Source organism: Mastomys coucha, unplaced genomic scaffold, assembly GCF_008632895.1.
Source record: "Mastomys coucha isolate ucsf_1 unplaced genomic scaffold, UCSF_Mcou_1 pScaffold15, whole genome shotgun sequence".
Classification (NCBI taxonomy): Eukaryota; Metazoa; Chordata; class Mammalia; order Rodentia; family Muridae; genus Mastomys; species Mastomys coucha.
The window spans coordinates 112,483,404-112,506,203 of record NW_022196897.1 but is presented as its reverse complement, the minus strand read 5'-3'; the positions used below and the strand labels follow the sequence as shown (position 1 = coordinate 112,506,203).

The 22,800-nt window shown below is 39.8% G+C and overlaps 1 protein-coding gene across 2 annotated transcripts in view; it reads left to right on the top strand.

The window, feature by feature from the left end:
• Positions 1–22,800, top strand: part of Sppl2a (signal peptide peptidase like 2A) — a 41,092-nt gene that overhangs the window by 869 nt on the left and 17,423 nt on the right. The window contains exons 2-13 of one of the 2 annotated variants that reach the window (XM_031371790.1): positions 5,178–5,297; positions 6,055–6,237; positions 6,516–6,605; positions 7,016–7,149; positions 9,230–9,381; positions 12,568–12,664; positions 13,456–13,557; positions 15,416–15,497; positions 16,020–16,094; positions 19,911–19,967; positions 20,145–20,198; positions 20,777–20,879. In XM_031371790.1, the coding sequence (XP_031227650.1) occupies positions 5,178–5,297; positions 6,055–6,237; positions 6,516–6,605; positions 7,016–7,149; positions 9,230–9,381; positions 12,568–12,664; positions 13,456–13,557; positions 15,416–15,497; positions 16,020–16,094; positions 19,911–19,967; positions 20,145–20,198; positions 20,777–20,879 (1,249 nt within the window). The remainder of the gene's footprint in view (positions 1–5,177; positions 5,298–6,054; positions 6,238–6,515; positions 6,606–7,015; positions 7,150–9,229; positions 9,382–12,567; positions 12,665–13,455; positions 13,558–15,415; positions 15,498–16,019; positions 16,095–19,910; positions 19,968–20,144; positions 20,199–20,776; positions 20,880–22,800) is intronic. The other variant, XM_031371791.1, reaches the window with a different exon arrangement.

Here is a 22,800-nt window from a genome sequence, read left to right as displayed (position 1 = left end):
CAAAGAATTCACTTCTGTGCTTATCTGTGTAGCTCATCTTACTGCTGCATTTTACCCGGAAAAAGGCGGGTGGAGGGGCCAGTGTGGACAGGATTCCAGGTGTTAGCGTTCTGGCCTGCTCTTTAGTTGACTGCACTTACATACTTTTCTCTGTATAGCCATATGAATATCTGTATACCTTCCTTCCACTCCCATATAGTGCCGTCTATGTAAGATACATGCAATTATACCTTGGGGATTTGTTTTATGCTTTTGTCTTGGTTTTGTTTGTTTGTTTGGTTGGTTTTTTTGTTTGTTTGTTTGGTTGGTTGGTTTTTTTGAGACAGGGTTTCTCTGTGTAGCCCTGGCTGTCCTGGAACTCACTCTGTAGACCAGGCTGGCCTCGAACTCAGAAATCCACCCGTCTCTGCCTCCCAAGTGGTAGGATTAAAGGCATGCGCCACCACTGCCCGGTGCTTTTGTTTTCTTAAAGGTATATTTTAAAATACTTTTAAGGGGGGGGGGGAATTAGAGGTTTTATTCAAACCTCTAGTTTGACATCTAAAAGGGTCGAAGTCTGTTTAAGAAATAATAACAAACATGTGCACACATACCCATATTTGCTGAAATAATATTTTAAAATCTGGCATCAGGTAGTTTGAGCTCCATTGTGTGACCAAGAAGCTAGCTTTCAGTGTTTTAGATTTTGTTTCTATTCACTTTCTTTTCTGGCGTTTGATGTTGGGAAATTTTTATCGGTGTTGTTTGCACACTTGTGTCAACAGTGTGCGAAGTTATTACTTAGAAACCATCATTTCTCTGAAATACTGTGCTTTGTCACTTTGGGCTTTAAAAGGTCACCGAGAAAGTCTAAGCCCCATTTTTTTTTTTTTTAAAGGTAGCCTTTGGCGTTCTAGGAACTTTGCTGATCAGCATTGGAGAGAACTCATTGAAAAAAGTATTTTGAGGAGAGAATGACAACACAGTAGCATTACTTTGTATCTTTAATGTATGAACTGAGTAACCAGACAAGTATCATTTAGGTCCAAAGAAAACTCAGAGGGTCTGTAAGTAAACCTGTAACTTAGCTGTCATTTCAGTAACTTAACACTCATTTCAGTGAACCTCTTAAGATGATTAATACAGAATGATGTTTATATGCTTATACCATAGTTCCACTAATCTTTTCTCAAGATAAGTCAATATTTAGCACAGTAATACACCTACTCTTGATAAACACACATTTTTGGGCACTCAGGAAGCTGAGGCCTACGGATCTCTGTGAGTTTGAGGCCAGAGAGTTCCAGGACAGCTTACAGAGAGAAATCTTGTCTCAGCAAAACAAAATAAAACAGACAAACAAAGTGTTAAGTCCACACTGTGGTTGTTACTAAAGAGCTCAGAAGATCTAATGTATAGCATGGATACATGGGTAATGATGACTACATATTTAGCATGCTATTTTTGTTGTTTTATTTTTTTTTAGACATTTTTTTCCTCTGTAGCCTTGGCTGTCCACTCTGTAGACCAGACTGACTTCAGACACACTGAGATCCCCCTGCCTCTGCATCCTAAGTGCTGAGATTAAAGGCTTGTGCCACCACTGACCAGTTTAGCAAGCTATTTTTAGGTACTGGCCCTGTGAGGTACTTGGCCTCCTACCCCCATTTGCCCTGAAACAGCGTCTGAAACAGGCTGACCTTGAGCTTCCTAAGAATGGCAGTGGACTTCTGATTGTCTGTAGTGTGAGAATTAGAAGCATGGGCCACCATGCTTAAGTGGCCTCATGAATGGTAGGCAAGTGCTCAACTGAGCTAGATCCTTAGCCAACTGAGGAGGAAGGGTTTTGTTGTTCGTTTTTTTGTTTTAAGGTTTGGGAAGTTGGTAATAGGTTTCCTTGGTTTCGACTTTAAACATGTCCCTTTTCTGAACAAACTAAAGATTTCCAAATATTTTTGTAGTGGCTTTGCTCTTGGTTCTTACCATAAATCTTAACTAGAAGTATCTGTTAATATCCGGGTGAGATAATCTGAACACGGTGCTACGAGGACCTTGCCTCTTTCAGGTCAGTCCTTTAGACCAAGCTTCTCTCCCACAGGGTCAGAGTTTGGACAAAGTGAAGACAAGTTCTCTATCAGAATGTACAGCATGGTGCATTTAGCCTGATTCCAGATAGAGTCATCATTCCATCAAATTCATGAGCCTGCCTTTTTACTGTCTGCATTGAGGGCAGCATTTTGCTCTTCTGTTCTCTCCCCAGAATGGCCTTGATCAGCTCTTTTTATAGCATGGTAGGCTTTCTCTAGACTGCTCCTCCAAACCTCTAAACTTCTCCTACAAACTAATGTCAAAGGCTTATGAGCCATGTCCTCAGCTATAGTCTGTCATAAGCAACAACCTACCATTGTGGTAGCATTTTTCTCAGTTAGTTAGAATTCTGTTAGTTGGGTTTTCACCTGCTAACCCATCTCCCCTGTACCTCAGGTTCTTGTTTTTTTTTTTTTAAACTGGAAATATTTGGTTCCTTTTAATCAGCTATTGATGGTATGATAGAATAATTTCAGGTGATACCTAAGGCAAACATTTAATGGTTCGTGGAAGGATAATCCCAGCACACCGTAAAGCCTAAGTGTTGATGATACCTCTCTGCTTTTTCAAGAAAGGAGGGATAAAGGCTCGATCAAAGTTACGGCTGACAGCCTGGACTCATGTGGGTTACTTAGGGGTCATTTTGGAGGTATACTGGCAGGCGAAATGCTGGAATCAAACCCACTGTTCTTAGAAACAACAGTATGCTTAAAAAAGAAAAAGAAAAGATATATATTTGAGCTCATATCTGAAAACAAAGAAAAATATCCACCAAATTCACAACAGATTTTTTTTTAATATTTCCTAACATTAAGATTGTTATTGTAGGGAAACATGTCTTATTTTTCAATTTCATGAGTCTGACTTTTTTTTTTTTTTTTTTTTTTTTTTTTTTTTTTTTTTTTTTGTCTTTGTTTTTGTTTTTCTGAGACAGGGTTTTTCTCTGTAGCCCTGGCTGTCCTAGAACTCACTCTGTAGACCAGGCTGGCCTCAAACTCAGAAATCTGTCTGCCTCCCACCACTGCCTGGCACATATCTCTTCTTCTTGAACACTCAAATTAATGTTCACTGTATTAAGTAAATTGCAGAGAGAACTAAGTTCTGTGTTCTGTACAAATTAAAAGCCCCATGAACATACTCCCCCCACCCGACCAAAGCTCAGTTTTGCAATGGACCTCATGTTCTTCCTTGTGGATTTAGAGATAGGTTTGTTCACAGAGAAGATGGGAAGAACCCCTATTGAAGGAGGGAGCAGTGTTCTGAACAATTGAGGACGTCTGCATGTCTCCCAGCTCTCACCTTTGTGTGTCTTTCTCTACCACCTTTTACTGTTTCCCTGTCTTTCTTTCTTTCTTTCTTTCTTTCTTTCTTTCTTTCTTTCTTTCTTTTTTTTTTTTTTTTTTTTTTTTTTTGGTTGTTTTGAAACAGGGTTTTCTGTATAGCCCTGGCTGTCCTGGAACTCACTCTGTAGACCGGGCTGGCCTTGAACTCAGAAATCTGCCTGCCTCTGCCTCCCAAGCGCTGGGATCAAAGGCGTGCGCCACCGCCACCCCCCCACCCCGGCTGTTTCCCTGTCTTTCTAGGCAATGGGAAGTAAGACAAGAGAAAGTATTTTAGTTCTTTTCTAAAAGTTATTTTTATTATCTTATTTATTTATTGGGGGGTATGCATTTGTGTTGTGATCTGAGGACAACTTGTGGGGATTATTTCTCTTCCTCCCAATATGGGTCTTTAAGACCCTGACCCTTGGTCAGTGGTACTTACTTCGAGACTCCCCTGAGTGAGACACCAAGATGCAGTTCAATGCAAAAGCAAGAGGTTTATTTTCTGGTGCTTTGAGGTAGACCTTCAATCAGTCCCTCGAGGTGAGTGACAGAGAAGGCAACCCTGAATGGCTATTATGAGCAGTTTTTATACTTTTTAGGGGCGAGTAACCTGACTTCAGCAAGGTTAGTTCAAACTTATTGAGTAAGCATATTGAACTCCAAATCTGTTGGCTAGCAAGCATGACACACATTTGAACTCTACCTGGGACTTTCCAGAGAGTCAGGTGACTATCAGTCAGTACATTCTGAGAATTTTTTACTCAAGAATATTCCTGTGGGTAGAGAATGGAACTTGGTCTAGCCTTGACCTGAGGTGGGTGGGTGTAAGGCTGGCAAAAGAACCTAGGGCCCTTCAGGTCCTGAGATCAAACTCAGATGGTCAGCCTTGGTGGTAAGTGCTGTTACCAACTAAGCTATCTTGCTAGCTCCTTTATTTTATTTACATACTGATTTGTGATTATTTAGAGACGGGGTCTCTCTATGTGGCCCTGGCTGTCCTAGAACTCACAAAGATCTACTTGCCTCTGATTCCCCACAGCTGGGATTGAAGGCATGTGGACCATACTTGGCAATTTTTTTGTTTGTTTGTTATTTTGTTTTGAGACAGGGTTTCTTTGCGTAGCCCTGGCTGTCCTGGAATTCTATCTGTAGACCAGGCTGACCTAGAACTCATAAAGATCAGCCTGCCTCAGCCTCCAAAGTGCTGACATCAAAGGCAAGTTCCACTAGTAAATTGTATTTTGATAGGCAGTTGAAGCTCTTGAAGACTTGAGTGAAAAGTCTTTTAAATTCCAGGTAAACTTAAAAATCTTTTAAATTTTTATACAGATATCACTTAGAAGTCATCCCATATCTCTTTAATCCTAGGTAAAAGAACTAGTCAAGAACTGGCAGGGGGACAAGCGAAGAGGTTTTGATTACCTCTTTCTGCATGTATGTGACAGTGAGGTCATAACTCATAAGAGAGGAGGAAAATGTCAAACTGAGAGGGCAGACAGGCATTGTTACATCACAGCAAGAATCCTCTCAGGGATATGGCCCTTAAAATTGGCGCCATGGTTGATCTTGTAGGAAAGGAACCCATTTTCCCCAAAGAATGAGTTTAGACAAGTGTGTATAGTTTCACTATTCCTGAGCTAATTAAATAAGACTAAATAAACTCATTGAAGGACTTGCTCTCCTTAGGAACAGTGATCAACTCTGTATATAAATAGTTTTATTAAAATCTGCAGTTGCCTGCAAGCCTAATTATGACTACCACCATAAAAATTGTTTGTATCTTAGACAGCTGCTCAGGAAGCCATCCTGCATGCATCTGCAAATGGCATATCTACACTTTCCAAGGACTACTGCATGTATTATAACAACAACTGGACACGGCTTCCAAGTTCCCTAGAAAATGCAGTAAGTAAATAACAGATCATAATTATTCATAGTACTAACAGTATTGAATATGAGTAATAACTATTTTAGGATATGGGTCAGTTATGATGATATTTGGTGATTAATAAATACTTCATTGACTTTGATCAAGTCTTCTTCTCCATAAAAGAAATGAAAGAAATGACTTAGGGAGTTTTTGTTTGTTTTAGTGAGACAAGGTCTCACTAAATAGACTTGAACTCATTATGTCAACCAGTCTGGCCTCAGAGTCTTAGAGATCTGTTTATCTGCTTCTTGAGTGCTAGCGTTAAAGGCATGTGCCACTGGACTGGGCTTAATTGAGGAAGTTTTTATTTATTTTTACTTTATGTGTATAGGTGTTTAATCTGCATGTATATCTCTATACTACATGTATTCCTGGGGCCTGCAGAGGCCACAAGAGTATGTCAGATGCCTGGAGTTTTAGATGATTGGTAGCTAACATGTAGGGACTGGGAATTGTACCTGGGTTCTCTAGAAGAGCAATCAGTATTTTAAAGTGCTGAGTCATCTCTCCAGTCCCAGATTGAGGGAATTTTAAAATTTGCACCTCTAGTTCTTGTTATTTGTCATAAAGTTGTTTTTGTTAGTTAACTCAGGCATATGTACATGCTGTACCCCTCAGCTACACACCCAGTCCTTAAAAAACATTGTACCAAAGCAGTGTTGGAGTCTCATCGCTGAATACTGTTGGGCAAAATGAGGTATCTATCTTATCAAAAACACTTCTTCTTTTCAGACTTCTTTTAGCTTGATGAATCTGACCGGCACACCACTGTGCCACCTTTCTGATATTCCTCCTGGTGGCATAAAGAGCAAGTCAGTGGTGGTGCACTGGGGACCCTGCCATTTTCTTGAAAAAGCCAGAATTGCACAGGAAGGTGGTGCTGCAGCGTTGCTGATTGCCAACAACAGTGTCCTAGTAAGTCCCAAAATGGAGTATTTTTAGACTTGAGATGACTTGGTTGGAAACAAATATGTATATAACATGTTTATATAGTGTCGATACCATACAATGTCACACATAGTATATATCAGTTGAAGTTCATGGTAAAAGTATTTCGTTTTGAGAACTTATATATTATTAAGAAATGATAATGAAGCTTTGTTTTTATAGTTTGACATAATATTTGCACTTAGTGTAGTAGTATGTATGTTTTTTATTCTGTAAATAATCATGCTTCATATTTTTTCTTTTAGATTCCTTCTTCAAGGAACAAATCTACATTTCAAAATGTGACTATACTAATTGCAGTTATAACGCAAAAAGACTTTGAAGATATGAAAGAGGTAAGTTAATCATTGTATATTATATGTTTACAATGTTACAGTTGTTTACATTTAATCACTGTGCTTTTTTGTTTGTTTTGAGATGGGGTTTCTCTGGGTACCCCTGGCTGGCCTGGAACTTGCTCTTAGACCAGGGTGGCCTTGAACTCAGAGATCCACCTGCCTCTGCCTTCCAAGTCCTGGGCTTAAAAGTGTGCGCCACCTCCAGGCTCCAGTTACTATACTTTATTTTGACTATTATTCATTCTCCATCTACTAACAAGAAGCTTGAAGAACTGCATAAGGCTTCAGTTGTACTGTCTTCTTAGCTGTGTGATGAAGTGTCTGCCCTAGCATGAAATGTAGATGCTGCTGCTGTACTCTAGTAGAGGAGATTCATTCCTGTGTTTAACTGTCACTTTGCCCTTCAGACTCTTGGAGATGATATTACCGTGAAAATGTATTCTCCATCCTGGCCTAACTTTGACTATACTCTGGTGGTTATTTTTGTCATTGCTGTGTTCACGGTGGCCTTAGGAGGATACTGGAGTGGACTTATTGAATTGTAAGTTTAATTAAACTTTTTATGGCTTCCTGATAAAAGGTTTTAAATAATGTTTCATGATAATCCTAATAGCAAAAATATTTAATTTTTTTCTGATCTCAGCATATAGTGAGTACCATTAAGATGGGAGTGTGGGATTGTCTTTTTTGGGGGGGCAGGGGGTGGGGCGCAGGGGGGTTCGAGACAGGGTTTCTCTGTGTAGCCTTGGCTGTCCTGGAACTCACTCTGTAGACCAGGCTGGCCTCGAACTCAGAAATCCGCCTGCCTCTGCCTCGCAAGTGCTGGGATTAAAGGCGTGTACCATCACGGCCCGGCCAGGATTGTCTTTTTTAAAAAAATAAAAAATAAAAGGAAAGTGGTAGATATTAATTGTTGATAGCAAAACACTTATCTCACATTAAATGCTCATGGAGGCTGGTGAGATGTCTCAGTGGTTAAAGTGTTCACTGAACAAGTGTGAGGACCTGAGTTCAAAGCCCTAGAGCCCATTTAGAGCTGGACACAGTAGTGTATGTCTGCCATCCAAGTGCTCCTGCAGCACTGTGGGAGTCACAGATAGGAATCTGTGGAAGCTGAAGGGCAGGCGGACCTGTTTACAATAGGGTAGAAGACAAGGATCAAGGGTGACGCCTGAGGCTGTCTTCCAACATCCATACAAGTGTTCTGGCAGGCACACACACTCTCACACACACACAGCTGGGAATATAGCTCAGTAATGGAGCTTTCATCTAAGGTTTTGAACAACTTGTGCCTTGTTGTTTAAACCACTGCCCTCCCAAAAGAATACAATTAATGGTAGTGTTTAATGTATAAACCTGGTAGTTGCTTCTCTTTCAAGGAATTGTTTACGAAGGCTACATGTGATTCATGCCTATGATCACAGCACTTGAGAGGTAGAGGTCATCCTTCACTACTTACTGAGTTCTAGGCCACCCTGGGTTACTTATGACCCTGCCTAATGTAGCCACGCTTCCCCCAATGAAGCTTTATGTGGTGTACATACCTGTAACCCACTACTCAGGAGGACTATGAGTTTGAAAGTGCCCTGGGTTACATAGTAAGTTTAGGTCTAGCTTCTGCTTCATCACAAGACTGTGTCTCAGAAGAGGGAGTGCCTTGTGCTTATTAATACATGGAATATGAATATGTGAGTTATTATGACTTCCATGTGTATTACTGTAAATTTATAAAATTTATTTTCAATGACAGATACCAATGGTTGGCACCTTTTCCCACTTAGGTACCACATTAGTAACACTTGTGTTAATGCCTGATGTCAATCCTGATCTAGAGTTCCAGTGAAGGCGTTGGAGTCTCGATGAGAAAGTAGTGTGTTGCTTAACAGTTACAAATGTGCAAATGTTTAGACACAAAGTTTTATTTAGCCAAAATCTACAGTGAACTCAGACTTAATGATCTGGGCCAGAAAATGCATGACAGGAAGTTTAAGTGGACAGACTGAAGAATTGGGGCTGGGAATATAGAGTAGGCTGTGTAACTGGGAAGAGGCAATGAGGCTGACAGCAGAAACTACTCAACAGGGTGATTCTTGCTGGGAGAATTCATGGGAAGTAACAAAGGTAGGACAGGACTGTATCTGATAATCAAAAAAATTCTTCCAAATACATTAATGAGCACAGAGTAGACATATAGTAATTTCTGAGTTTGCTAGTAAGAGAATTTCATGTTTATATTTGAGAGAAACTAATCTTAGAGTTACTTTATTGTATGTAGATGTATAATGTTGTTTGTATGTTTATATCTTAAAACTTAACTATGTCAACATAAATAGTTGTATGAACATCCGAAAACATTAATTTGTTAACATAATAAGTGTCATCTATTCTAACAGTTTTGTTTTCAATAAAGAAATCTTATTCCAAAGTCAGGTAATGGCAGATTATCTCTGGAGAGTAGGAATATAGAATGTTTCTGTTTTCAGATTAAATATTTCTCTCTGATCCTTATTTTTTAAGTACATTACCTTTATGATTAACCCTCAACTGGTGTTAGAAGGGGATTTTTAAAAATAACTGTACTTGGTAAAAGCTTGCTGATGTTTTCCTGTGTGTTTATACAGGGAAAACATGAAGTCAGTGGAAGACGCAGAAGATAGAGAGACGAGGAAAAAGAAGGAAGATTACTTGACATTCAGTCCTCTCACGGTTGTTGTGTTTGTGGTCATCTGCTGTGTAATGATTGTCTTACTGTATTTTTTCTACAGGTGGCTTGGTAAGAAACAGGATTTTATGTGTGCTGCTTTGAATATATATCCATATATATCTTCTCAAGAGGCCAAGGCCAGCCTGGCATACATAGCAGTCTCTAGGCCAGCCTAGGCCACAGAATTGTGCAGTAAGACCCTATCTCAAAAACTAAACTTTTGGGCCTGGAGAGATGGTTCAGCTGTTAAGAGCAAGCACTGCTCTTGGGAAGGATCCCAGTGTGGTTCCTAGCACCGTGTCAGGTAGTTCACAAGCACCTGTGACTCTGGCTCCAGCAAGACCAAGGTCCTTAGTACTTATATACATGTACATACCCACATATACACATTATTAAAATATAAATAATTTTAAAACAATACCTATTCTACCCTAAAGCGTATTCCAGTTTTTAGTGAGAATTACAAATTTTTTTTTTTCCAAGACTGGATTTCTCAGTGTAGCCCAGCTATCCTGAAACTTGCTCTGTAGACCAAGCTGGCCTTGAACTCAGATACTGGCCTGCCTCTGCCTCCCAAATACTAGAACTAAAGGTGTGCATCACTGTGCCCAGCTTACGAGGGAAATTTTTGATGTGGGGAGAAAATCATTCAACCTCATAATTATCCCGGAACTTAGTATTGAATGATGGTTGGCCAGTGTTTTGTGTGGCATTGTGAGATTTGTTTACCTTACATGAGTCTTCATGACTAAGATGGCTGTTATTCCCTAGTCCAGTAGAACTCATCAGAACTGTACTAAGCTGCTAGGGCTTTCTTACCTTTTTGTTTGTTTGGAAACAGGCTTTCTCCGTGCAGCCTTGGCTATCCTGGAAGTATCCTTGCCATTTTGTGATTAAGATATACTTAAAATAACTGATGTTGATCTTGAGAGTGCTTTCTGGTTAACTCCTTACATTTAAAACAAAACTAGCTGGAACTAAGTTACGATAAAGTTATTCCTCATGTGGAGTCCTTTCCAAAGTAGGAGCACACTGTTGCATGAGGCACTAAAGCTCCAGAATGGCCTCAGGAAGTATAATCACTACCAGGCTGTTACAACCTGGGTAAGGCAACTTGGCAGAGGATAGACCAAAGTCCAGTTGACAGGTCATGGAGTGTCTATCCACTGCTCCTCTTACCACACAAAACCAGTGATCACAGGGACTCATGTAGTGTCCATGACTACATATATTAGCTTATCCAGTCCTTACAACAACCCAATATTCGTCTCATGAACCTGACCTGTTAGATATGAGCACTGAGGAATTTAGAGTGGCTTATCCAGCTTCACCCAAACCCAAACCACCCCAAATTTATTGTGTTTAGATCAGTTTCTGTTTCTCATTCATCCCTGAGTACACTTCTGAAACCAAATAGGCCTTGAAAATGGAAGTGCAGCTTGTATTTCTCTCACAATATTTTCTAGAAAGTCCATAAAAGGACTATTGTAAGGTATAATAGCCCCCTCCCCTTTATAACAACACAGTAGTAAAATGTCTTTAAATAATTTTCAAATAACTCTGGATAGTATATAATTTTGCTAGCTTGGTATCTCGTTGCAACAAAGACGTTTCTTTGAATGGATTGAATGTTTTTCATTTGTGAGCCAATATTATTCTGTATAGCTCTGGCTAGAGTGGTAACTTTCTGTACAACCAAAGCTAGGCTTGAGCTGGTGGCTACCATACCTAGCTGGATTTGGTTTGAACATAGGTCAAACCAAAATATAGAGAAATTCTCCGTAGAAAAGTATGGATAAGATGGTTGGTTGATACCCAGGACAGGCATTTGTTTTCATCCCTTAGTTACATTTCTTTCTTCCTTTCTTCCTTCCTTCCTTCCTTTCTTTCTTTCTTTCCTTCTTTCTTTCTTTCTTTCTTTCAAATTAAGATTTATTTATTTAATTTATATGAGTACACTGTAGCTATCTTCAGACACACCAGAAGAGGGAGTCAGATCATAGTGCAGATGGTTGTGAGCTACCATGTGGTTGCTGGGAATTGAACTCAGGACCTCTGGAAGAGCAGTCAGTGCTCTTAACCACTGAGCCATCTCTCTAGCCCCCTTAGTTACATTTCTAAAAAAATCTTATTAATAGTTTATTAATCCAAAGCCAGGCCCAGTGGCACATGCTTTTAATCACAGCGCTAGGGAGGCGGAGGCAGGCAAATGTCTATAAATTCAAGCCTAATCTACACAAGTTCTAGGCTACCAAAAATTGGTTTTTAATCACTCAGAGAATATAAGTCTGTTGGTAGAGTACTTGCCTAATATACACAAAGTCCTGGTTCAGTCCCAGGGGTCAAAGTGGCTAGATGTGGTGGAATGCCAGAACTCCAGAGGCTGAGAGAGAAGGATCAGAAGTTGAAGGTTTTCAAGGTTATTCTTGGCTGTACAGCAAGTTCAAGGCCAGTGTGAACTACATGAGGCACAAAAAGAAGACTAGGAGGAGTAGCTCAGTTGGTGAAATGCTCACTGTGCAAGGGAGACTAGAGTTCAGTCCTAGGACCCATGCAGAGCGCCCCGTCCCACCCCTGCCTCCAGTCTTTTCATTCTAGCACTGGGTAGAAGCCGGTTGATCCCTAGAGTTTGCTAGCCAGTCATGGTGGTCTGCTTGGCACACCTCCAGGCCAGTGACTCATTCTGTTTCAAACAATTAAAACAAAAGAAAAACAAGACATCTGCCGGGTGGTGGTGGTGCACACCTTTAGTCCCAGCACTTGGGAGGCAGAGGCAGGAGGATTCCTGAGTTCGAGGCCTGCCTGGTCTACAGAGTGAGTTCCAGGACAGCCAGGGCTACACAGAGAAACCCTGTCTCGAACCCCCCCCCCCAAAAAAAGAAGATATCTGAGGAATAATACTATGTTTGTCTTCTGGTCTCTACACATACCTGCCTACATGTGTATACCTACACGCACATACACACACAAACATGCACATATGACAAAGGTTCATTAGTCCTTCTGTTCTTACAGTTAAATTAAGCATTTATAAATATTTGTAATGAACATGTCACTTTGAATGTAGAACCATCTTCAGCCACATAAAGCTACCCTGGTAGTGTTTAATGGAAATAAAACCACAAATATCACATTCTGTTATAGAACTCTAGGTATACATATTACACCTTAGCAACTACTTCAGATAATGATATAGTTACTATATTGAAAATATGATCTAATGAAGGAATTAACATCTGTGTTGTTCTTTTCTAGTTTATGTTATGATAGCAATTTTCTGCATAGCATCATCAATGAGCCTGTACAACTGTCTTGCTGCATTGATTCATAGGATGCCATGTGGACAGTGCACGTATGTATCTATTAGCATATGATGTAATTAGTATTTCAACTTAATACAGGAAAAGTGAGGTGTTGCTTTAAGCCTGTATATTCAAAATGCATTGTATTTATGCCTGTCTGAGTTTAAAGTCAGTAATATGTTTGGGATTTTTAGTTTGTTTGTTTTGTTTTATGAGACAGGGTTTCTTTTTGAGGGGTGGGGGTGTTTGAGACAGGGTTTCTCTGTATAGCCCTGGCTGTCCCGGAACTCACTCTGTAGACCAGGCTGGCCTCAAACTCAGAAATCCACCTGCTTCTGCCTCCCAAGTGCTGGGATTAAAGTAGTGCACTACCACTGTCCAGCTGAGACAGGGTTTCTCAGTAACCTAGTTGCCCTGGAACTGTCTCTATAGACCAGGCTGGCCTTGAACTTACAGAGATCTGTCTGCATGCCTCTGCCTCCTAAGTGCTGGGAGAAGGTGTGTACTACCTTAGTACTAGTACAAGGATGTGTGCCACCGTGCCCAGCTGTGTTTGGGATCTTTAAATTGAATTCCTGCCGGGCAGTGGTGGCGCATGCCTTTAACCCCAGCGCTTGGGAGGCAGAGGCAGGCGGATTTCTGAGTTGAAGGCCAGCCTGGTCTATAGAGTGAGTTCCAGGACAGCCAGGGTCACACACAGAGAAACCCTGTCACGAACCACCACGCCCCCCCTCCAAAATTAATATTTCAATCACTTCTTGTTAATGTTTGGCACTTTTTTGTATCAAGTGAATGTTATTTTTTGTCTACAGCACAAATTAACTATTTTATTTATTTTTAGGATTTTGTGTTGTGGCAGAAACATTAAAGTGAGCCTGATTTTCCTTTCTGGACTGTGCATCTCAGTTGCTGTTGTGTGGGCTGTATTTCGAAATGAGGATAGGTATGACAACTCTAATTTACTTTAAATATAAGGATGAATAGTGTTATATCTTTTCCTGAATCATATTTATTATGATTATTGTGGGTTTTTTTTGTTTTTATTCAAGAACATATTTTAAAACAAGGTAATTTGTTTTTTAATGAATAAGGTATTTAACAGCATCTCTGTATGTGCCCCATTGCTAATTTATAACTCTAGCCTTAAATTTGCAGTGACTCTGTCTCCTGTATGCAGAGGTTACAGGCATAGGCCACCAAACCCAGCAAATGAACAGATCTTAGGCTAAGGGTTTGAGCTCATGCAGGGAAGAAAATCGGGTTATGCCTTAGACACCTAGACTTAAAATATGCTCAGTTATGGTGTGTTGCATTGTAGTGTCTTATAACCTAAACAGATGGTGTCCACACTGATTTCCAGAATGGGTTTTTAAATGAAAAAAGCTGTCATGTTTTCATTTCTGTTCCTGCAATCTAATACCCTGCCAAAAAGCAATGTAGAGGTGAAAGGGTTCATTGTAGCTCACAGTTCCTGGTGAATGCTGAGAATGCGAGGCGGCAGGAGCTTGAAGCAACTAGGAACATCACACCCACAGCCAAGCGCAGAGAGAAGTGCGTGCATAGGTGCTTTCTTGTCTCAGCCCCATCTCTACATCTATTCAATTCAGAAACCAACCAGGGATCGGCACTACCCATATCCAGGGTATTTCCACCTTGGTTATCCCAGTTACAAAAATTTCTCACAGGGCTGGAGAGATGGCTCAGTGGTTAAGAGCACTGGCTGATCTTCCAGAGGTCCTGAGTTCAATTCCCAGCAACCACATGATGGCTCACAACTATCTGTAAGGAGATATGATGACTTCTTCTGGTGTGTCTGAAGACAGCTACAGTATATATATATATATATATATATATATATATATATATATATATGTATAAAGTACACTATATATATATATGTAATAAATAAATAAATCTTTTAAAAAAAATGCCTCACAGATATACCCAGAAGTCAATACAACCCAGACAGTTCCTCTTTGAGATTCTCTTCCCAGATGATTCTGATGGTGTCAGATTGACAAAACTAGCCACCATAAAAGCAAAATGTAAAAGAATATATGGAGTATTTCCCCTTTCATATTAGAAAAAAGGCTTTGTGCAAGATATCTGTCAATTTACTGAGACCAACAGTTATGGGTGTCTCTCTTTTAAATTATTTCAAGCATTTAGTGTGTGTGTGTCTCACGTGTGTACATGCTACGGCATAACTGATGGGTACCTGACAGTTGTAGACACTTGAGGCATCCTCTCTCCCAGAAGGCCTAAGGGATCTAGCTCAGGCCGTCAGCCTGGTCACAGGTGTCTTTCCTGTCGAGCCATCGTGCCAGCCCAGGTCTAACCACAGCAGGAAGGGAAACCTGGAAAATATATAACTTATGTTTAATGGCTTATTAATAAAATCATTGACCTAGAAATGTTTTTATAATTACCAAAGTTATTGAGTTTATCATTGGTTGCTAATTATGCATATTAGTTTCTAATAAGTAAATTGTGTAACTTTCGCTTTGTGTTGAACTTGACTAGATGTGATCACGAGGATTTTATTGGCAGCTGTCTTTGTAGAAGGAGACATGTAAAGCTGCAAAGATTAAGGTGAATGCGTCTTTGTATCTGACATTCTTCTGAGGTAGCCTTGGCAGTCATTATTCTGCTAGGACAATAACTGACTGAGCAGAGAGAAAATGAGGACGGTTCAGAGCTGTAACCATAGTGGCATGACTATAATGCCTATTTATTTAACTTTCATCTGAAGATAATGGAATGAAATAATAGGTTGATCTCTCTCTTTTTTTTTATTTTAGGTGGGCTTGGATTTTACAGGATATCTTAGGAATTGCTTTCTGTCTCAACTTAATTAAAACAATGAAGTTACCCAATTTCATGGTAAAGTATGTTATTTTATAGAGCTGTAATAATAATTTTTTTCTTTTTAAAACAATATGATTGAGGTATAATTTGCATATAGTAAGACAAGCTCATTTTAATTACACTCTTGAAATGTCACAGATGTATATATGGCTTTTGTAACTTCCGTCCACTTGAGCTAAAGACCACTCCCCAGGCTTCAGAAAGCTTGTTCTGCCTGTTGCACTCACTTCTAATCCAGGCCAGGCCAGCCGCTGAGCGTTTCTGTCAGTCATGCTCATTCTTGAAAACCTTGTGAGACTAAGTATCGGGGAAGAACATTCTTTAATTCAGAGATGATCCTAAGCAAATGGAATACAGGAAGTAAAGATTTTTTTAAATGGCACATGCAATAAAATTATAGTAGTGATAACCATGAAACACCTTTTAAAATAGTGTTCAAATGTATACTTCCATGCTCACTTATATTTGCAAAGTAAGTTAATGCCTTAGTTTAGATGTGGGAAGTTTGATCTTTTAAATTCCTTTTTTCTCTGACAGTCATGTGTGATACTGCTAGGCCTTCTCCTCATCTACGACGTGTTCTTTGTCTTCATAACGCCCTTCATCACAAAGGTATGACCATTTTAAATTCACGACAAAGCCTTCAAAATGATGAAACTTATTTTTTTTTTAAATCTGTTTGTTTGCTTTGAGACAGAGTCTACTCAGCATAGCCCTGGCAGGTAGAGGACTCTCTATGTATAGCAGACTGGCCATGAACTCACAGAGAACTGCCTGCCTCTAGATTAAAGGCATGTGTCATCACTCCCTGCACTGCCATATGCAGTTCCTTAAATATTTTCTAGTATGTATTTTTATTTCATGTGTGTAAGTGAGTACCTGCCATGTGTGTATGTCCACCTCATGCGTGACTGGTGCTCGTGGAGGCCTGCAGAGCACATTCTTTCCCCTGGCACTGTTCCACACCTTCCGATGACACCCATTGTGAGTATTGGAATCCAGGTCCTCTGCCAGAACAGTTAGTGCTCTCAATGCTGAGCCATTTTCCCAGCTTCAAGAAGGGACCCCTAACTCTCTTCATAGATTGTTGGTTTTGCAGATTTGTATTTTGGAGTGAACTTTAATTTCCTGAAGGAAATTGCCTTTGAAATTGGTCTTTCAGTGGAGCTTTCAGTTGCTTGTTAGAGAAAATAAGGAACTTCTGATTCGTATGAAGGGAGAATGTCTGTAATTTTTCTTTCCTTTTAAAAGTAAGACTTTCTTACAATCAGTATCTACTGTGGACAGTTTAGAGAGGGAGGGAGAGAGGGAGAGCATTATGTCATTGATACCTTCATTTCTGAGAACTAATCTGAGAATAGCAAACATCAGCATGCCAACTCTGCAGGCCTGCAATGTACTGTGTACCCTGGCAGCTCTTCCTGTGCTTTAGGTCCCAGTCTACTTCGAGAAGCAATGCCAGCTTTTGACATCATTAAAGTTCCTTTGGCTGAAGAACTCAACTTGATCTTTCTTTCTTTTTTTTTAAACCTATTATTATTATTATTATTATTATTACTACTACTACTACTACTACTACTACTATTATTATTATTATTATTATTATTATTATTATTATTGGTTTTTGAAATAAATTTTTTCTGTGTAGTTCTGGCTGTTCTGGAACTTGATCTGTAGACCAGGCTGGCCTTGAACTCCTAGAAATCCACCTGTCTCTGTCCCCGAGTGCTGGGATTAAAGGGGTGTGCCACCACTGCCCTTGGTCTTTCTATACCAACAAGGTCTCCTGTATCCAGATTGCTCATTGAGGCCAGGGTGTGGCTGACCTCAGTAAATACTCAATCCAGGGCTTCTCATTATCACTTTCATTTCTGTCCATTCTGTCTGTCCTATGGTTCTGTGGCTAGAAGCTCCTAAGTCATGTGTTCCTCTTTTTACCACCATTTTACCATTCCTCCTTAACAAAGTGAGGAAAGGTGCCAAGTGATGGAGCCAGCCAGTTGTCATTCATTATTTGTTCAGTTTCCTGTCTTAGCCTTTTTCATATCAGGAGCATATTATTAATTATTGTCTGTTCTCCCGTTTTCTCTACCATTTTGTTTTGTACCTTGCCTTGTAGTTTTTTATTGGCTCTTTATTCTTTGTGTCTCTTAGCCATTTTATGTTTGATGGTGACTATTTTTCTTCATGCTGGCTTTTGTTATTGTTAGTGCTGTACTCAGAGTAGACTCTAGGACCTGTGTGTTTTAGCCAAGCACTTTACCACAAAACCACATCCTTAGCCCCCTTCACTGGGCTTTTACCCTTTCTTTAGACAATATATCATCTATTAAAACACTGCAAAAGCTGGGTGGTGGCGGTGCACGCCTTTAATCCCAGCACTTGGGAGGCAGAGGCAGATGGATTTCTGAGTTTGAGGCCAGCCTGGTCTACAGAGTGAATTCCAGGACAGCCAGGGCTACACAGAGAAACCCTGTCTTGAAGAAAACCAAACCAAACCAAAACAAACAAACAACAACAAAAACACTGCAAAAACATATACTTCTAACATTTACTGCCAGCCATAAAGACAAACATATACCCTGTAGAGGAACTAAGATTACAACTAGGAAATAAAGATTTGAAACTATCCCATAGGATTCATACTCAGACTGTTTCAGAAGCACTTACCTGTGTCTTAAGGTGAGCTCTTTCACTCAGTGCCATCACTGAGCATCAGTAATACAAAAAGAAAAAGAAAAAAGCGTTAAGGAAGCAAGTGTGAGTTGTAACTGAAACTGGGCGTTTAAAAAGCATGTTCACAAGCCAGGCAAGACAGAACATGCCTATAATTGCAGTATTCAGGGGCAGAGGCAGGATGATTGCCACAGATTTTAGCCAGCCTAGTTTACAAATCCAGTTCCAGGCTACATAGTGAGATCCTGAGGCAAAAACAAAGCTGTCCAAGCTAGTATTAATTTATTTGGTGCAAACCAAAACAGTCCTGTAGAATACTTCAGAGGCAGTTAATAAAAGGGAAACACTGTTGACCTTGAACATGCCTCTAATCCCAGCACTTGGGAGGCAGAGTTCAGGGCAAGCCTTGTCTATAGAGTGAGTTCCAGTATAGCCAGGGATATACAGAGAAACTCTGTTTCAAAAACAAAACAAAACAAAACAAAGAAAGAAAACCAATACCTGAATCATTGTGTTCACAAAGCAGATCATCTGCAGCATGGACTGGAAGTACAGCAGGAAATGATAGCCAGGTTTTGAAGGACTTTTTTCATCTTAAACCTGGTATCAGTTTAATGTCTGATGACGTTTTAAAGGTCCAGGCCTTTTAAAGGATAAAGGCTTTTGAGTCTTCTTTCTTGTGTGATTAGTACATTTTTCATTATTTATTTTTTTATCTTAGGCCTGTGATTTCTAGCAAATCTATTGTGGTAGATGTAGCTGGAGGTGCTCTCTGGTACCCATTGTTGTAAATCTTCATTTAATACCTTCTCAGTTTGACCCCTTTGTTTTCCTTATGGCTATATGCTTTATTTTATTAGGTAACTAAAAATGTGTGTCAGATGCTGTTCATTCCTGGTTTTTATGATTCTCAAAACCCAGTTTGTATATCTTCTCTCTGGTCTGCTGATGCATTTTTTTCTATGAAGCATAAAGGCAGAGGCCTCACACCTGTATCGCAGCACTTGGCTGCAGAGGCAGGCAGATCAGGAGTTCAAGGTCACCCTTGACTAGGTGAAAACAACAAAAAGGATGCTTTTTAGCCTCAAAGTTTCACCTCAGACAGACAGGGTTACAAGAGAAAACTTGTTAGTGAACACCTTGTTTAGCCCACAGAAAAGACTTCAGCAGACACAGGGAGGGAGCTACCACTCACTAGAATGCTGATTGGAACAAAGAAAGGAGGCAGGGTGACCCAGAATGGGAAGAAGGCTGAAGAAGGTTGTCATATTCTGTGAGGTTGGGTCTTTTCAAATTTGGCTTTATAGTTGTATTGTGGGAAATACTAGAAGGTCAGATGCATTTTTATTCAAATAAGGTTACTTATATTTTGTAGAGAGCTAAATTTAAAGGATTTTAGTATCTTTTTTTTTTCTGATGCTGAAAATGTCTAACAACCATATACATAGTAAAACAATTAAAATATTGAACGTTCATAACCTATTAACATGTTGGATGTCGGTATAATTCAGATCTCCAGGTATGCTTGAATAATCTGTGTACATGCCGGCCTGATAATTACTGAGCTCTAGTAAAGTGGAGTGGTGTGCTCTCTGGATTTTATTTCAGATTCAATATCTGTTGTTTGCAGAGTCTGAGGAAGAAGCAGTTGATAGCCCAGGTTCAGTTGGCAGTAGGCTGTGTGCTGTGGGCTGTCAGTCATGGCAGGTTATTCTCTTTAGATGACTGAATGACATCTCTTCCTTCCTTCAGAATGGTGAGAGCATCATGGTGGAACTTGCTGCTGGGCCTTTCGAGAATGCTGAAAAGGTGGGGATGATGTAAACGGCAGTGTTCACCCAGTTACTGCCTGCCTGTCTGTTTCCTACTGTAACTCATGGTCATGGGTGCATGCTAAGGTGTTATCAAGCTTCTTTCTCACAAATATAGCCATCTTCTTAGTTATTCTAAATTATTAAATACCTATTGACTTGGGTTTCATCCTAGAATGATGGAAACTTTGTGGAAGCCACTGCTGTGCACTCAGCTCCCCATGAGAAAGTAAGGATTGTATTTCAGATAAGTTCATTGGACTTTAAATCATACCCTCTGTGAGGAGGCTCTTCCTTGGGTGGGAAAAAATGTAGGCTGACCAAAACAAAACAATACAACAAAACTTGTTAAGGTCTGAGTCCTATTCTTGGTAAAAAGAAAATTAAAATTTAAAGGTTAGTGTGGGGGGGACTATATTCATACCGTTCATCCTCCATGTGTTGGATATAATTTCCTAAAACTACATGACTTATTCCTTCAAGTTTTTTGTAAAATCAGAGTCTGTGTATGTATTATGTATGTGTGTGTTTGTTTATGTTGTCTCAAGTTCAATTTTTTCAAATAATCAGTTTAAAAAGCATCAAAACGATTTCTATAGTGTCAGTGTTTCTCTTCCTAAAAGAGAGATTGGGAAGAGACTTACTGGTTCATTCTCTCTCTCTCTCTCTCTCTCTCTCTCTCTCTCTCTCTCTCTCTCTCTCTCTGCCTCTCTCCTCCCCTCCCTCCCTCCCTTCCTCCCTCCTTCCTTCCTTCCCTTTCCTTCTCCCTCCTGCCCTCCCCCTTGTCTCTGTTTTTCTTTCTTACAGTTGCCAGTAGTTATCAGGGTGCCAAAGCTGATGGGTTACTCAGTCATGAGTGTATGTTCTGTGCCTGTTTCAGTATTGGGTTTTGGAGATATCATTGTACCAGGTGAGTAAATATAATAATTTTAGCAAAACTATTCTTATGGTTTTAAGGATGATATTCACATTATCTGGTAAAAGTTACAAAGCTCTATATTTTTGGCTGTCATTAGAACTGAGATCAATGACAAAGGTTAAAAAAAATATGCATTGTGAAGGGTAAAAGGGAAATCAGCCCTCAGGACAGCCCAGGTAAAATGTCTGCTGCTGAAAGACATCTTGGAACAGCAAGGATCCATTTATCCTTATCTAGAAGAACATGTTTGTTACTCTTTAGGGAGTGCTTTAGGGATACCATCAAGGTAGGGTTGAAGAAGAAAAGGAAGAGAGTCCCAGCTTACAAGGATTTATAATAAAAGACAATCTAGTAGGAAGCCAGGCACAGTAGTTTATAGGATGGGGGCAGAGAGGTACCTGTTGGAAGCCTAGAGGTTTTCAGAAGCACAGATAGGGGGACCAGCCTAGGCTAGGACACTGGATGTGAGACCCAGGCTAGATATGGGGGGAATTGTGGAAAGGAGGATCAAAGGGACTTACCTGGCTAAACACTGGAGATACACATCTAAAATACTGATTTAATACATACAACATGAGATTTCTTCTTTGGTGACGTTCAACAAATTTCTTTTAAAAAGAGATATTGAGAGGATTTTTATTTTTTTGCTTGTACATTTGTATATATCACTGAGAGCTTGTATTTCATTTTTAAAAAATCTTAGTATTGGGGCTGGAGAGATGGCTTAGCATTTATGAGATTTGCTCTTGCAGAAGTCCCAGGTTCAATTCCTGGCACACACCCAGTGACCCAAATTCTGCAAGTTCAATTCTAGGGGATCTGATGCCTGTTTTGGCAGGTACCAGGCACACACATGGTGAACATATATACATATACATGGACATACATACAGGCACAATCAATGTTCAAACTTGTGAAATAAATAAATGTTTAAAAAATATAATTCTTTGTATTAAAACTTAAGTCATTATTCTAAATATCATTTAAAAGTCTTCTTGATGTATTATCAATATATTTTTAAACTCTCATATATTTGTTCATTTATATAAATTGAAAAAAATGGGTATTTTTTATACACACCATAGTTTTGAAGTATTTATAGAGTGTGGAATAACAAGCTGATTGGCAGAGGTCACCTCACCTTTTTTTGTCAGGAACAAAAAAATCCACTCAGCATGTTTCCAGAGTAATGTATTGCTCATAACTACCATCGATGTGCTATTTGATGAGTCTCTGGAACTTATTTCTATCTGAGTGAACTTTGATCAGTATTTCCTTCCCGAAACACACCCCAGTCCCACTGTTTCACTCTGCTTCCATGAGTTAAGTCTTTGAAGTTTTATTTACAAGTGAGATAATACAGTGTTTGCTTTTCTATGGCTGGCTGCTTGCTTAACAGACTCACAATGCCGTTACCACAAATGACAGGATTTCCATCCTGTCTGCTCTTTTCTCTCCTCAGTACTCTGTCACTCCTTCATGTCCCCTAACCTCTATGTGTGTTGGTATGCATGGAGACCAGAGGGTGATGGCCCCCTCTGTCTCTACCTTTTTTTTTTTTTTTTTATAGACAGGGTCTTTCTACATAGCCCTAGGTATTGGGGAAACTTGCTATGTAGGGCCAGGCTGACTTTGAACTCACTCTGCCTCAATCTTCTGAGTGCTGAGATTAAAGTTGTGTACCACACCATTATCTGGCTCTTTAAAATAGTATTTATTTATTTATTTTCTTTATTGTGTGTATGGATGTTTTGCCTACTTGTGTCCTTGTATACCATGTGCATGCTGTGCCTATAGAAGCCAGGAGAGAGCATCAGATCCTTGGGATTGGAGTTACAGATGGTTGTGAGCCACCAAGTGTGTGCTGGTGAACCTGGGTCCCCTAGGAAAGCAGCCAGTGCTCTTTTTTTTT